The sequence below is a fragment of the Porites lutea genome, chromosome 4 (assembly GCF_958299795.1).
Source record: "Porites lutea chromosome 4, jaPorLute2.1, whole genome shotgun sequence".
In the NCBI taxonomy this organism is placed as follows: domain Eukaryota; kingdom Metazoa; phylum Cnidaria; class Anthozoa; order Scleractinia; family Poritidae; genus Porites; species Porites lutea.
In genome coordinates, this window is record NC_133204.1 from 14,694,518 (window position 1) to 14,710,470 (window position 15,953).

General features: G+C 39.2%; 1 protein-coding gene across 1 annotated transcript; it reads right to left on the reverse strand.

Moving 5' to 3' along the window:
- Positions 1-8,540: 8,540 nt before the first annotated feature.
- On the reverse strand, positions 8,541-15,839 carry LOC140934261 (uncharacterized). Its single transcript, XM_073383921.1, has 7 exons — positions 15,593-15,839; positions 14,602-14,714; positions 13,427-13,594; positions 12,912-13,004; positions 12,390-12,448; positions 9,245-9,333; positions 8,541-8,686 (listed from the first exon to the last, which is right to left on the reverse strand). Exons 1-7 carry the CDS (start codon positions 15,837-15,839, stop codon positions 8,541-8,543), a joined length of 915 nt encoding a protein of 304 aa, XP_073240022.1.
- Positions 15,840-15,953: the final 114 nt, after the last annotated feature.

Genomic DNA, 15,953 nt, shown 5'->3' on the forward strand with positions numbered 1-15,953 from the left:
AATCACGATTGAGAAAAGCCGTCTTGCTGTAGATCGTGAGATGAATATTCCAAGCATAGTTCGCCTCAATAATTTCGTTTTTTTTCCTCGTTTTCCGTCATCGATTCGTGAAGAAATTCTTGTGCTGGTTTAGCTTAGCCCTCTTGATTGTATAGATGCGAAAATCTTTACTAAGGTGAGTAGATTTTTAGTGTTTGTTTTCATCGAGCTATGCTCAACATTCCAAAATGGCTGCTCATCTTGGGCGGTTTGAAGTGCGAGTCTTTCGCTTCTCCGTGCCTCAATTGGTCTACTTTTCACAAAACTTTTAAGAAAAAATAGTGATCTTCCAGTTTGTACGGTCGAACCCCCCCCCCCCCCCCCCCCCCCCTCTTACCGTTTTCGAGTTATTTTCCATTTAAAGCATGTTATGTGCAGAGGAAATGATGCTCAAAGGGGGGTCATATGAGCTCTCTTCAGTTTTGGGAGCATATTTGGCCACGTTTGATCTTGCTTATACGTCTGTAGTGTGTAAGGCTACAGTAATAACATTGAGCGAGTGTGCAAGTACACGCTCTTTGGTTTCTTGATATGGGAGCTTTTAATTTTGTTTGGGACGCTGGAGGAAATTCCTAATCAAGTTTTTCTTGTGATTTCTTTTCTTTTTAGATTTACAAGCACAAGGCCAAAGAGATACATCCTGAACAATAGATAACTCATTATTGCTTGATACAATAATTGTTTCTGAGATTTGGTAAACATACCGTGCATATTATTACCTTTTATGAAGTTAAACTGTTAAGAAGGAGAATAAAAAATGCCAGGTTATAAATGTAGTAAACGAATCAAAGCCGTTGTTGTCCTACATGTATTATAAAGTACATAATTATGAAACTAATCTTTGACTGCATGCCTGACTGATATTTTTTGTAGCAGAGAGCAGAGCAATTAGTTGACTTTTAGTTTTTCTATTCTTCCAGATTTCTTATTCAAAGACTGTGAAAATTAATCAGATCTGTTACTCTCCAGGGTATTTATATATTTTAACAGGTTTTTTTTGCAGCGAGTAGGCATAGCACAGATTTTCAAGTCCTGCCAAATCTGAGTATCCATTATTACTTGTAAAATATTAATTAGCACAAATTTAGGCCCCTGAGTCTCCGAGGATGGGTTCTTATTTTCTGAAGAAAAAATAGATTCAAGCTAAGACTATTCAGTGGTATTCAGCTTATTCCTAACAAAAAATATGCATACCATTACATATTGCAGTATGATAGGCACAGTCCGCAGTGAAAAGGCACCTGTGCCGAATGTTGACATATCTCATTTGCCCAAGTGTACAGACTTTTTTAAAACAGATTTTAGAAAATAAGAACCTGTTTTTAAATATTAGGCTTAACAGGTTCTTGTATATAGGGGGCGTAACAGGCAAATTTTAGCCTAACACTGCTAGGTTCTTAACAATCAGGTTATTTAGTTGCAGATTTTTACTGTATTCGCTTTTTTGTGCTTTTGGTCAGAGACATTTTCTATCTTGAACAGTGGGTAGGGGATGAGAACAATAAAAGTCTCGCATGAGTATTCACAATGTTTCCAGACATGGGTAAAAAAACAGTATTTTCTTTTCTTCTCCAGATATTGAAGACAATTAGCGATGGTGATCTTCTTGGCAGTCGGAGATGCCTAATGCTGGATGGTTCTCTCATTTTTTTACCACTATTTCTCCAACTACTGGATATCATTCTGTAAGGGATATTTATACCACTACTACACTAAATGAAACCACTACACTGCGTCTTATAAACAAAAAAGCTGCCCTTGAAATACTGTTCATTCAGTCACCTGTTAATGTAATATTTGTGATGGAGGAAATGGGGTCATGCATTGCTGGGGCCTCGATATAAAAGAAAAAATGACACTATTTCAGCAAATTTTAAAAAATATGCTGAAATGGAAGTGTGGTCATTGCTCAAATACATAGTGATACTGAGAAAGCGAGAGAATCTCATATCTGTATCATTGGATCGGAAATGCATGTGATTTACTTTTCTATTTGGGAAGCCCGTGTCGACAATTCTAAAAGTGATACATTTTTATGAGGAATTTACTCAGAGTTTTCTTGCATCCAATTATGAAGTAGTCCAGTCCAAGAGAAAACTTACGTTCTCCAAAGCTGTGTTGTATGTACCTAGCATTCATTCAAATACAGCTTTACTTATGACTTCAGTCCTTGACGAAGTCTTCAAGAATCGAAATATAAGCTTACTTTGCTTGTAAATTACAAATGAGCAATCCAAAGAATGAACTCAAGAGGACCATCGATCAATTAAAACTAAGTTATCGATAGATACTAAATCGTAATCTCAAATCTGTGAGACATTTGCCTTGCCCATTACACTGCTAACCATCATTCCAATTCTTAATCGGTCAGTTGAATGTGTATTCGCAATAACCTTCGCTGTCTAGAAAGGTGAACGCATTTAGTTGATACAGCTCACTTTATTTGCAAGCCACAAGCCGACTAACTTTCGACGACGCCAAATAACTTGTTTTAAAGGCATCTCAACCGCTTAGCCGCGAGGAATTTATAACATCTTTGATACGATAAACTTTTTGTACGAAAATATTCAGAATTCTAGCACAATTATGGCTAAAATCGGCAAAAAGGCGTGCATCACGGTGGTCCGTCTAGCTCGACGGTTTCGTTGTAACTGAGCTACTTAATAATTCGTCCCATGAGCCTTTGCGAACTGCTGTCCAACCTCCCCTGTTGTCGCTGTTAATTAAACGCGGGGAGGACGTAATTACTGGAAAACCAGAAGCATCAAAAACTTTCTTGATAAAGTGAAAAACGATCTTTGATAGGTTTTAAAACCAGTGATCTAAATGGTATGGGGAAAGTCGAATTTTATACTCATGTAGCAGCGATTACGCCACCGACCGATTTGCTTAAAATCCCTATTAGCCCTGTGTCTCGTAGTTAATATCTAAAACCACATGATTGGCTTTTCAGTCAACCATGGTCATTAGCATACCGTGAGCAAGGACCATTGCCTCTATAGCGTCATTTTCATCAGCATCTGCACCTGACCTTACATCTATTTTAGAAGCCGACGCACGTCTAGCGCTATGAATCCCGATTGTGGCACCTGTTGTTAAACAGACAGAAGCTCTTTTAAATCTGAAGTACCACGGTAAACTATGTCTAAGACAACCAAAAAGGGGTTTAGCACTGAAAGTCCTCAACAGCAAGATGTCAGTGTGCCCAATAATTGGTTACATTGACCAAGACAAATAGCTTGAAACCAAGTAGCCCAAGCTTACAAGATATGAGAGCCCTGAACAACATTATATCCTGTTCAATTATATCTTATCCATAGGGCAACAATTATAATTTATAAGTCGTTGTACGAGCATTATTCCTTTTGTCCTATAATTGATCAAAATTTTTTTGCGACATGCGAGGCAAGTTCCAAGAGAAGTTACTCAGTGAATGAAGCAAGCCTTAAGTGAAATTTCTCCCTAATAAAAATGCTGCGCTCCAGAATAATGCTGTTACAACGGGACATTTGGCGTCTTTTGGGCAGCAGAAATTGCAAGACAAGTTAAAATGTATTCCATTGTTTAACCTCGTAATTTGGAACTTTAAATTTGCTAATTAACGTATCAGATATGTGCTTACCGCTTAAACCCCCGATTGCTCCCAAAAGAAACTGCTGCTCTTCCAGATTTCTAAAATTCACTAATCCCGCAGGGTTTACTTCCCTTGTAATTCTATAATGGAACAACTGCAACATCACTACAACTGCAACATCACTAGGCTACATTTTGGGGAATGTTTGTAGGATTGACTTACGTATCTGTGCGAGTAAAATTTAAAATAGTTTGATTAGATGAGTAGATAGTCAAAGAATTCCCTCTTAGATGACCTCGTAGCCCACCTTTGGCTTGAGTAGGCTTAAGCAAAACAGTGAACGAGGCGTATGTTTTTCTGTTTGAGATGTCGTAAATGGTCGTATTACCAGTAATATCGTAACTCCATTGCGATAAAAAATCACCACTGATCTAGATCGTCACGGATAATCCCCTGTTATCCAAACAAAAACTTATCGAAACCCAACTGCAAAGCAGAGTCGAAACGTGAGATTTTGTGTACCTACGGGAAGAAAGTTAGAGAGCCCGAGACGCTCCAAACTAGGGGGCTGGCGGCAAGTACTCCCCCCGAAAATATTTAAAGCAATGGTTTCAAAAATGCCATTTCCAGCGTTTTGCAGGATATTTTCAGTAAATAAATACGAAGAAAAATGATGAGGCGGACACTGTGAGGGGGCAGGGAGAGGCTACAATTTTTCGTTGTTTTTCACCCCAATGCAAGGCCTAGGCCAAACGTCGAACTTTTTATGAGAGGAACCAAACTTACAGAGTTAAGTTCATGACTGAAAATTCGACGTTTGGCTCGGTTAAGTTCGTCTAAATGGGTTTGGATCGTTCAACATTCTTCTGCTTGAATCAGACCGATAGAACGTGTAAAGATCGTCGCCGGGACAAAAGAAAATTTATTAGATTGCTTTTTGGTCTGTTTCAGTTTATTTGTTCGACGCGTCCTAAGTTCGACGTCTGACCCAACAGACGATCTTAACTTAATTTAGGTCGACCCAAATTAGAGTTTGGTTCGTCTCATCAAAAGTTCGACGTTTGGCCTAGGGCCGGTTAGGGTTTCTTGCCGTCCGTTTATGGAATAGTAAAAGAATAAGGAAATACGTTAATCGCAGCAAAATGACAGGAGTTTTAAAAACAAGTACTAAATAAATTACATGTTCAAATTCTGTTAAAATGTCAAGTGAATTTTGCATATAATTAATAATCCCTTAATCTAACAGTCCTCTATTCTCGGCTTGCACTGTCACGCAATGAAAAATAAAAATGCAAACCATTCAATACAGAAGGACTAGAATCTGGGAAATGAAAAAAGATAAATATACAAAAAACCTTGCCAAGAATCAGGTCTGTGAAATATTTCAATTGCGAGATATTGGGGAAAACGGTTTACCTAAATTTATAAAGCTTTGTATGGAAACGCCATGTTGGTGTCCCTTTCAGGAACACCAATATGGCCGCCGGATACCAACAGAAACATCTGTTTTCGAGTTTTCCTACTAATGCGTGAACTCTTCGCTTGAGGAACTCATAAAGATTACAGTAATATTTATTCTGAGACAAGGAATGTTTAGATTGCAAAATCTCCCAAAATCGGTAAAGTTTTTAACCCACATAAGAGCTTTCCCGGCCGCCAGCTAAATGGCGCGTGACGCAAAAGCCTGGAAATTCAAGTGTCCTCTCTCGCAAAACGAAGAACCCTTTCGAACCAAAAACTTGTTTATGTAAAGATGTTTAGGTGCTGTAATACCTCGTGAAAGTAGAAACTCAGAAGAATCGATAGTTTCTTAGTTTGATTTTTGGTGGCGTCACGTGCAACCCAAGAATAGCCTTCACTGATTTGCATAATTGCATCATATGGTACAATAGTTTTGAGAATACGATAATCATGACAACAATTTATAATGATGATTTCATTGATGATGAGGTCTAGGATAATAATGACGATAGTGATGATGTTACCTGCAAGACACCACGCCACCATTAAATGATTGTTCAGCGATTTCTACAGCGAGTGGAGTCTATAAAAAATTAAAAAATAATAAAAAGTTTGGCAAGTGTGAGATGATCTGATGATTCAACGCGGTACCTCGTTAAATTGCTTGATTGACTTCATTTTTTCTTTATATCACAACCTCCAACCTCGTGGGCGGGAAAAGGCCCTGGCATCGGCTGGTCACGTGCAGAGCCTAATTATTCCTGAGAAACTAATTTATATGAAACCCGCTGATTTTGCGCTGACAGAAGTCGAACGGAGCAACAGTGGAAAATAATAATATCGCCAACTGTATGTTAATATTTTCGCGTCTGTGCGATTCAAAAGCTTAAGATCTTTTTAACTGCTTATTATTCAAATGCTACAAGTTTATGAAAGGGCGTACCGGCTCTACGTTGTTACGTACAAAATATGTCAAATGCTTCAGAGTTGAGACAAGCTGTTATCGAGTACGTAGTACTTCTACTGAAATTCATCGTGACTGTGGAATTACTGTACGATCAAGCAGAAAGTGATTTTGTCCAATGTCAAACAAAAATGCGGGCGTTGGCCTCTAGGATCTGCAGTGAATTTAAGCAAATTGAACTTAATTGAAATAGAATTGTTCATCAAAATGCTTTATGGAGTCTGGTCTTCTCTACAACCCAACCATGAAACAAACAAATCTCCGCGTCGGATGCAAGTCAGCCCTCCAGCCAGGAACGATGATAGGTCGCTGATCTGAAACATTTTAAGATCTCTTATATCTTTTCTCTTCCGAGGATAAGTACAAAGGATTTTCCTTTTATCAAAGGGAAGATTGACCGATCGATTGGAATCAACAACAGCTCTGTCAATTTTAAATGGACCCAAGTCTTTCTTTTTTACCAGTCATTTGATACCCTGGGTGCCAGAAACTTTTCATTCGTGGTTTCCGGTTTCGGTCAAGTCTCGCAGAGGTCAATGAATTTTTTAAAATACAGGTCCTACTAGATAACTCTAAACCAACGCGTGTCGCTATGATATGGCTGAGAGTCAAGGTAAACTACTAGGTTATGTACGGCGGTCCACTTCGCAAGAAATAAATAAAATATCAAAAGAGTCGCGAAAACGGACTTTTCCATGCCAGTACAAACTTTATGCATGTACGATAGCTTGTTTGTCATTTATATCGCTCTATAAAGGAAGTTTTACAAATGTTACCGCTCGCTGTCTCCTTCATAGAAATCGGAGGAGAGCAAAAAATTACCATAGCCAGTATCTGTGACAAAAAAGAAATCTTGTAAAACTTTTCGTTACTCGTCAAGAGATATAAAAGACCGCCCAAGATCGCGCTCTGTGAGGTTACGCATAAATTCAGCTTTTCACATAGCGCTAATTTATTACATCAAGGACTTTAGGGTGTACGAGGGGACACGTGACCAGCCGATGCCAGGGCCTTTTCCCGCCCCACCCATTTTTTAAGGGAAAAGCCCTGGGTACGAGATTGTTTATATCATGTATCTCAATCACCTTTTTTTAACATTTTAAAACGAAACGTCCTGTCAAACGAGGCATTGATTGCTTTAGTTTACTTGAGTGATAAAACTGTATAAAAATATGCAGTTGTTACTACTGAGTGCGTTAAATCTCTAAAACATGAAAATCAAAATTTCGCACGTGCTTGTGGTTAGATAAAAACGATAATGGTGATGAGCTTTGGAATCAAAGAGAAGCAAAGAAGGCGGCCGCACTACCTTGGGGAAACCAAATGCTAAAAAAATATGATAAAAACTAATTAAAGGCAAGGGATAATGTTTAGCAACGTTCAGGAGACCATATAGTCTGACGTCAATGAAAAACAGCGATTGACTTACCGGATCTGTCCTGGCTGGTGTTGATCTACCTGTTGCGTAATAATGGCCACTTAGTGAGGTATCGCTGGCGCAAATAAGTATGTCGGTATCAGGCTGTGGACAATGAGATAAAATTCAGGTAAGGAAAACACAGGCCAAAAGTTTAGTGGTTGGAAAATCTTAACCGTTACAGGGAGCCCAGGTGGACTCTAGCCGTCAGTGTTGAAAAAATTTTTACCGTAAAAAGAATTCCTAAGCACTAAATGCCATTGGAATTGTGTATCACTTTGCAACAATGGAAATTCATTTTGATCTTTTCAAACAGCTAACGAATTTTTCTAGATTTTTGCTCATCGTAGCGGAGAGGATGGTCAATAAGCCTAGCCTTTAACTGCAAAGAAGCTAAATAACTAAAAGTTGGCCGGGAGCCTCCACTCCATTAAGACCCTCTCTTGAAGAGCATTTTAATAACAGCTAAATTTGCGTGTGAATGCAATTACTTTTCTACCACACCATTGTACAGTCTGGTTACTTACCATCTGATTATCTTCACTAAATCCCACTCCTACCCAGTTTCCTCTGCCTCTTAGTTCGAAAACCACACTGTTAGCACCAGAAGCTTGGTAAGTCACAAGAAAATCACAATCTGCATCCGGGCAATTATCTGGAAACCTAAAGCTTCCTTGCTGCCTAGTAGGGGCCTCCTGAAAAGGGACAGATTCCAAATAACAGATGTTTCAAAATTTATGTCTTAATATGAAAGTACTGTTTTTGTCTTATGGCAGAGTAGGTAGTCCGCATGGCATACATAATTTGCGACGTCAAGAGGAATCGCTTGGCTAACATTTAACATATTCAAAATCTTACATGCTTCTTTCTATTCGCATTTGCTCTATACTTGCTATAAAATGAAACAGCCACCAAACTATACTGGAGCTATTTCTTTCTCTTTTTATTTTGTGAAACTGAGTTAAAGGAATGCCTGGACGAACAGGTTTCTATTGATACAATTGTATCCGCGGCGGGGGGGGGGGGGGGGGAAGAAAGAGGAACTATCATTACTGCCACAATTTTCATCGTAGTTGCTTACCCATTTAGTATGGCAGAAAAATAAAGTACAACCGTACCGTCGAGGAAGAACTTGTCGGCATAACTGTTACTCCACTTACCACTTCACTTCTTACGACGTTGATTCTAGAACCTGAAGCACGTCTATCTGAATGAATCATGATTGTACCACCTGTTGTTAAATCAGGCAGAAGGTCTTGTAAATCTCAAGTACCACTGTAAACTATGTCTAAGATCTAGACAGTCGCCAATGGTTTAGCACTGAAAGTCCTCAACAGCGAGATGTCAGTTTGCCCAGTTAGCAATAGTTGGATACACTGACCAAGACAACTAGCTTGAAACTTGCCTTAAAAAGAGTTGCTCGCAAATATGGACGAAACTACCAGTAGCCCAAGCTCACAAGATATGAGAGCACTGAACAACATTATATCCCACTAGTTCTTGTCCATACGGCAACAATTATAATTTATAAGACGTTGTACGAAAATTATTCCCTTTTCCTATAATTGATTAAAATGTTTATCGACATGCGAGCCAAGTTTCAAGAGAAGTTACTTAGTGAATCAAGCAAGCCTAAAGTAAAATTTCTCTGATGAAAATGCTGTAGAATAATACTCTTACTAACGGACATTTGGTGTTTTTGAGGCAGTAGAAAATTGCAAGGCAAGTTAAAGTGTTTTCCATTGTGTAACCTCGTAATTCGTAATTAACGTATCAGATATTTGCCTACCGCTTAAACCACCGATTGCTCCCAAAAGAAACTGCTGCTCTTCAAGATTTCTAAAGTTCGCTAATCCCGGGTTTACATCCCTTGTAATCCTATAAAACAGTAGCACAACTGACATCACTAGGGGCGCTTTCCATCCAACAAAAATACCGGTTTGAAATTTCTTGAATTTTACATGTCCAATGCAACGGTACATTCCGGTTGCACAGACCCGACCCAAGCCACCGCGCGTTTGGTTATTGTTCTTGTAAGTAGGATACAAAAGAGCGGTACTGGGGACAACAATTCTGTCAAATAGAAAGGGACATTTCGGTCCGACCGACCAAAATGACCAGACCGGTCAAGGTGGAACACCTTAAAAGCTGGTCCGGAATATTCCGGTCGGACCAAACCGAAATGGTCCGCTCCATTTGATGTACCAACCGAAATTTTCGGAATTTTGGGTTGCCAGGCTACATTTAGAGAATATGGTAGTAGTATTAACTTAATTACATATTAATTATCTATAAGTAAAATATGAAATAATATGATAGTCAAAGAGTTCTCTCTTGGACGACCTCGTAGCCCATCTTTAGCTTGAGTAAGCTTAACCAAGACAGTGAACGAGGCGTATATTGATCTGTTTGAGATGTTGTAAACGGTCGTTTACAACATCGGTCCAAACTAGGGGGTCTGGGGGCAATTAGTCCCCCTGAATATATTTAAATCAATGCTTTCAAAAATACCATTTCTTTCGTTTTGCAGGACATTTTCCGTAAATAAATACAAAGAAAAATGGTGAGGCTGACACTGTGAGGGGGCAGGAAGAGGGTACTATTTTTGTTTTTTTTTTCACTCCATTTTAAGGCCTATAGGCCAAACGTCAAACTTTTCATGAGACGAACCAGACTTATAGCAAGCTCTCGCGCGCGAAGAGCGCGCAGCGGAGCACCACGGGTAAGAAAATGTGGTAAACTTCCCATCCAAGAAAATTTGGTAATCACGTGACCGACCGACCGACCGACCGACCGACCGCCCGCCCGAGAGTCCGTCAGCACCACAAGCATACCAATGTAACATAATAATTCAATCAACAGGTATGGCCACCGAAATGAAACTCAATGTTCTATTTGGAAAGAAATCGCATGGCCGCCGCCCGGAGAAAAAACAACAACAAAGTCGTGTCTTCTTGGACATTATTTTTGATGTTTACACTCACGTGGATAATAGAGAAAGAGCAAGAGTGAGTGATTGAAAACAAAAGAGACGAATTTTGTAGGAAGAATAACATGAAAATTCAAAGCAGCGGTGATACAATGAGAATGCTAGCGGCCAGCAAGGAGCGGCGAGCAAGGTGAAAATGAGGGGCAGTGAAAAACAAAAGCGAACATGAACACAGGAGACAAAATATTGGGTAAGCACATACGACAATTCCTCCATAAAAATAATGCGTAACTAGGAAGTTTGACGATTTAGTCCTACAAAACAGCGCTGTAGTGGTGCAAAACAACGGCAAAGAAAGACAAAAAGCGTGCTGCACGTGCAAATTTGTTTTTTTGCCTGAATTAGAAAAAAAAGTGTGCTGCACGTGCAATTTGTTTTCTTTAATTCTTTTCTGCTATTAGATCTATTAATCTTGATGCCAATTTTATTGCCTTCCCCGTTTAGCATTACACGATTTAATTTTTTTTTTGTTTATAAGTATTATTAACCTAAATCTTTATATATATTAGAGTTAAGTTCATGAAAAGTTCAACGTCTGGCTCAGTTAAGTTCGTCGCTGAATGAGTTTCGGTCGTCCAACACGTTCTATTCTTTTGCTTGAATCAGACCGATAGAACGTCTAAAGATCGTCGCCGGGACAAAAGAAACAAATTATTTAGATTGCTTTTTTTGGTCTGATTATTCAGTTTATTGGTTCGACGCGTCCAAAGTTCGACGTCTGACCCAACAGTCGACCCAAATTAGAGTTTGGTTCGTTTCATGAAAAGTTCGACGTTTGGCCTAGGGCTATTAACGTTTCTTGCCGTCAGTTTATACCCTGCGAGCAGTGGTTTCTCCAGGCCGGACGTTACGCTTCGATGGGAAAGAAACCACTGCGAGCAACCTTTTGCTTTTCCATCGAGCATGCGCGTCCACATGATGACTACGAATATCCAACGAAAAGACGGCAACGAGAACTTCAACAAAACAATAGGTTTAATAGGCAAAACAACAACTTTGCACGTGCACCACGCTTTTATTTTTGCATTTCTTTGCCATTTTTGCACAACTACGACGTGAAAATGCCTAATTTTGCGTTTTATGGGTAACGTAAACAAGCAACGACGAAATTTATTCTTCTTTTCGCTCTTGAACTTGGACATGGTCCCTTGGAATTCAACTCCATTTGGGTTCGCCTACATTTGACAAAGTTAAGTAGATAGGAATAAATAATACGAAGAAATACTGACTATCCACAGCAGCCTCGCGTTAAGGCAGCAACTGTAAGCGTAACCAAATGCGCGAGAGCCTAAACTTGCTTTCAAACAGGATTTACATGTTTAAAGTTAATTTATTCGTCCATAGCGATGGACGGCGGCTCGATCAAAGAAGCAGACGGATGCTCGCAGTGGTTTATCTCCCTTCCTAGCGTAGTGTCCGGCCTGGAGAAACCACTGCTTGCAGGGTAGTCAGTTTATGGAATAGTAAAAGACTACGGAAATACGTACTTACGCAAAGACACCAATAAAATGCGAAAAACTTATTAGTAATCCCGATTTAATGATCATAGAGATACTTTCAGGAATTTTTTTTTTTTTTCGGATTTTAGCTGTACGCACAGCCGTATGTGCGTATATGGACGCTACGCTCCTGCAAAGGAGACATAAAGACAAAAAAAAATTTGCATTCTTCAGCATGTACCTGAGGCTAGCCCCAGAAAAATCACAGGAATTTTAAAAACAGGTACTAAATATGTTTCATGTTCAAATTCTGTTAAAATGTCATATGCATATAATTAATAATTCCTTAATCTAACAGTTTTCTATACCCTTCACTGGTTTGCATAATTGCAATACATAGCCGTACAGTAGTTTTGAGAATACGATAATCATGCCAACAATTTATAATGATGATTTCATTGATAATGAGGTCTATGATAATGATGACGATGGTAATGATAAGTTACCTGCAAGACACCACGCCACCATTAAATGATTGGTCGGCGATTTCTACAGCAGGTGGAGTCTATTAAAAAAATTACAAAAAATGATAAGAAGTTTTGGCAAGTGTGAGTTGATCTGATGATTCAACGCGTCCCTTTTTAAATTGCTTGATTGGCTGCATTTTATCTTTATATCACGTATCTCAGTCACCTTTTTTTTAAAATTTGAAAACAAAACGTTCTGTTAAACGAGACATTGATTGCTTTATTTTACTTAAGTGATTACACTGTATAAATTACTACTGAGTGCGTTAAAATCTCTAAAACATGAAAATCGAAATTTTGCACGTGCTTGTAGTTAGAGAAAAACGATAATGGTGATGAGCTTTGGAATCAAAGAGAAGCAAAGAAGGCGGCCGCACTACCTTGGGGAAACCAAATGCTAAAAAAAATATGATGAAAACTAATTAAAGGCAAGAGATAATGTTTAGCAACGTTCAAAAGACCATATAGTCTGACGTCAATGAAAAACAGCGATTGACTTACCGGATCTGTCCTGGCTGGTGTTGATCTACCTGTTGCATAATAATGGCCACTTAGTGAGGTATCGCTGGCGCAAATAAGTATATCGGTATCAGGCTGTGGACAATGAGATAAAATTCAGGTAAGGAAAACACAGGCCAAAAGTTTAGTGGTTGGAAAATCTTAACCGTTCCAGGGAGCCCAGGTGGACTCTAACCGTCAGTTTTGAAGAAATTTTTACCGTAAAAAGAATTCCTAAGCACTAAATGCCATTGGAATTGTGTATCACTTTGCAACAATGGAAATTCATTTTGATCTTTTCAAACAGCTAACGAATTTTTCTAGATTTTTGCTCATCGTAACGGAGAGGATGGTTAATAAGCCTAGCCTTTAACTGCAAAGAAGCTAAATAACTAAAAGTTGGCCGGGAGCCTCCACTCCATTAAGACCCTCTCTTGAAGAGCATTTTAATAACAGCTAAATTTGCGTGTGAATGCAATTACTTTTCTACCACACCATTGTACAGTCTAGTTACTTACCATCTGATTATCTTCACTAAATCCCACTCCTGCCCAGTTTCCTCTGCCTCTTAGTTCGAAAGCCACACTGTTAGCACCAGAAGCTTGGTAAGTCACAAGAAAATCACAATCTGCATCCGGGCAATTATCTGGAAACCTAAAGCTTCCTTGCTGCCTAGTAGGGGCCTCCTGAAAAGGGACAGATTCCAAATAACACGTGTTTCAAAGTTTATGTCTTAGTTTGAAAATACTGTTTTTGTCTTACTGGTAGGGTAGGAAGCCTCATGGCATGTAAAATCCGCGACGTCAAGAGGCATCTTGTCCACCTTTAGCATATTCAAAATCTTACATTCTTCTTTCTATTCTCATTTGCCCTATACTTGCTATTCTTGGTTTTCACATGACGTCACCAAAATTCAAACTAAGAAACTATCGCTTCTTCTGAGTTTCTACTTTCATGTGATACTAGAGCACCTTAAAACCTTTATACAAAAAAATTTTCGGTTCAAAAGGGTTCCTTGTTTTGCGATACAGGACGCTTGAATTTCCAGGCTTTTGCGTGTCGCGGCATTTAGTTGGCGGCCGGGAAAGCTCTTATGTGGGGTAAAAACATTACGGATTTTTGGAGATTTTGCTATCTAAACATTCCTTTCCTTAGAATGAATATTACTTTAATCTTTATGAGCTCCTCAAGCGAAGAATTCACGGATAAGTACGAAAACTCTAAAACAGATCCTTCTGTTGGTTTCCGGTGGCCATATTTGTGCCCTGAAAGGGACACAAACATGGCGTCTCCATACAAAGCTTTATAAATTTGGGTAAAGCGTTTTCCCGAATATCTTGCATATCAACAACTGCATATACCTGATTCTTGGCAAGCCTTTTTGTAAATATTTATCTTCTTTCATTTCCCAGATTCTAGACTTCCTGTATTAAAAGGTTTCCATTTTTATTTCTGCCCTCTCACGTGAGTGAAAACGGAGAATAGCATGAAATAGCAACCAAACTATACTGAACCTATTTCTTTCTCTCTTTATCCTATGAAACTGGGTTAAAGGAGTGCTGGGATGAGCAGGTTTCTAGTGATACAATTGTACCCGCGGAGGGTTGGGGGAGGGGAACTATTTTCACTGCCATAATTTTCATCGTTGTTGCTTACTCATTTGGAATGACAGAAAAATAAAGTATAATCGTACCGTCGACGAGGAACTTGTCGGCATAACTGTTGCTCCACTCCCCACTTCACCTGTCAGGACGTTGATTCTAGAACTTGAAGCACGTCTCGCTGAATGAATCCCGATCGTAGCACCTGATGGTTTAAAGTAAAAGCTCATGTAAATCCATCTATCGTAATGTATCGTCACTTCGGCATAATTTACCATACCTTGTCCATCTCAATTATCAGTGCCATTATTATTTCTATTGTCATTCTGATCACCTTTAATATTATAATTATGATAATAATAATTACTAATGTCATAAATGATACTGCTATTATTATTTAATCTTTAACTCTGTACTAAACCCAACTGAAAGTATAAGGACTCTGCAGTAACGCAAATATGATATTGGTTGCAGGATACTGTTTCTTATTTTCAGGAAGTCTGAAATAGCGCTTCCTAGTAGTGACCAAATGTGAGTTTCAGGATCTTCTAAGCTGCCAGTCAGAATATGGAGGCTTTCCTCGAGCAAGGCCGGGACACACTAATGGTCACGTTTCAATGGTATTCTATCATGTAACTGAGAATCTAGGTCATTTTGTCCTATTTCCTTGACACAAAAATTTCACGAGTTGCATTCCACGCGATATTGAGAAGAAACATTATCACACTCGAAGGGACTTACTCCTCCAAAGTACCCTCCCTTATCACGTCCGGTAACATAATTCATGTTTTATCGCAGTTGTGCTGCGTTGAAGCTGGGAGACAACATTTAAGAGCCACTAATTAGTGTACCACTCATAAAATGAGTTTGCTGGCAAGTATCAGTATCTGAAATATTTCAGGCTGCAATCGTTTTTTAAAAAGTAAAGTCCGGACGCAACATTGTTGGTCAACACCTTCCAACATCGTTGGATATCCACATGTTGCATTTGTTTGCACATCCTGTTGCATATGGTTGAGTGTTGCTGGGAGTTGTTGCGCAAAGTTTGAAACTGGTCAAAGTTTTGAGCCAACAATTTCCAACATTTCTTTTGCTCCTTGATCACCGCAAAGTAGCACAATAATGTTGGGACCGTTTTTAAAGCTCTTCCAACATTGTTGTGGACAGGCACGTGCATTACCGATGGTCTCCTTGGAGACAACAATGCAATAACTTCGCGTGATAGACCAACACGCTTCATAGGCCAACGTTGTTGGGAGTTGTTACATCCGCATTTGCACACCACTGCCAACACTGACCCAACAGCTCCCAAATTTGCCGGCCCAACCATGTTGGGAGTTGTTGCGTCCGTTTGCACGCAGCTTAATACTTGATAGTGCTTTTTGCAACAAAAAAGTGGCTATAAAATTCAAAAGTTGTTGCACTAAGTAAGTGCACCAACAAG

Bases quoted from the DNA above. Each gene is read 5' to 3' on its own strand.
- LOC140934261 (XM_073383921.1), bottom strand. From the start codon at position 15,839: ATGGTTGGGCCGGCAAATTTGGGAGCTGTTGGGTCAGTGTTGGCAGTG. The intron at 14,715-15,592 runs GTTGGAAATTGT...TTAAACCATCAG, and splicing joins GATCAAGGAGCAAAAGAAAT to GTGCTACGATCGGGATTCAT. The intron at 12,449-12,911 runs GTAAGTCAATCG...TTTTTTTAATAG, and splicing joins CACCAGCCAGGACAGATCCG to ACTCCACCTGCTGTAGAAAT.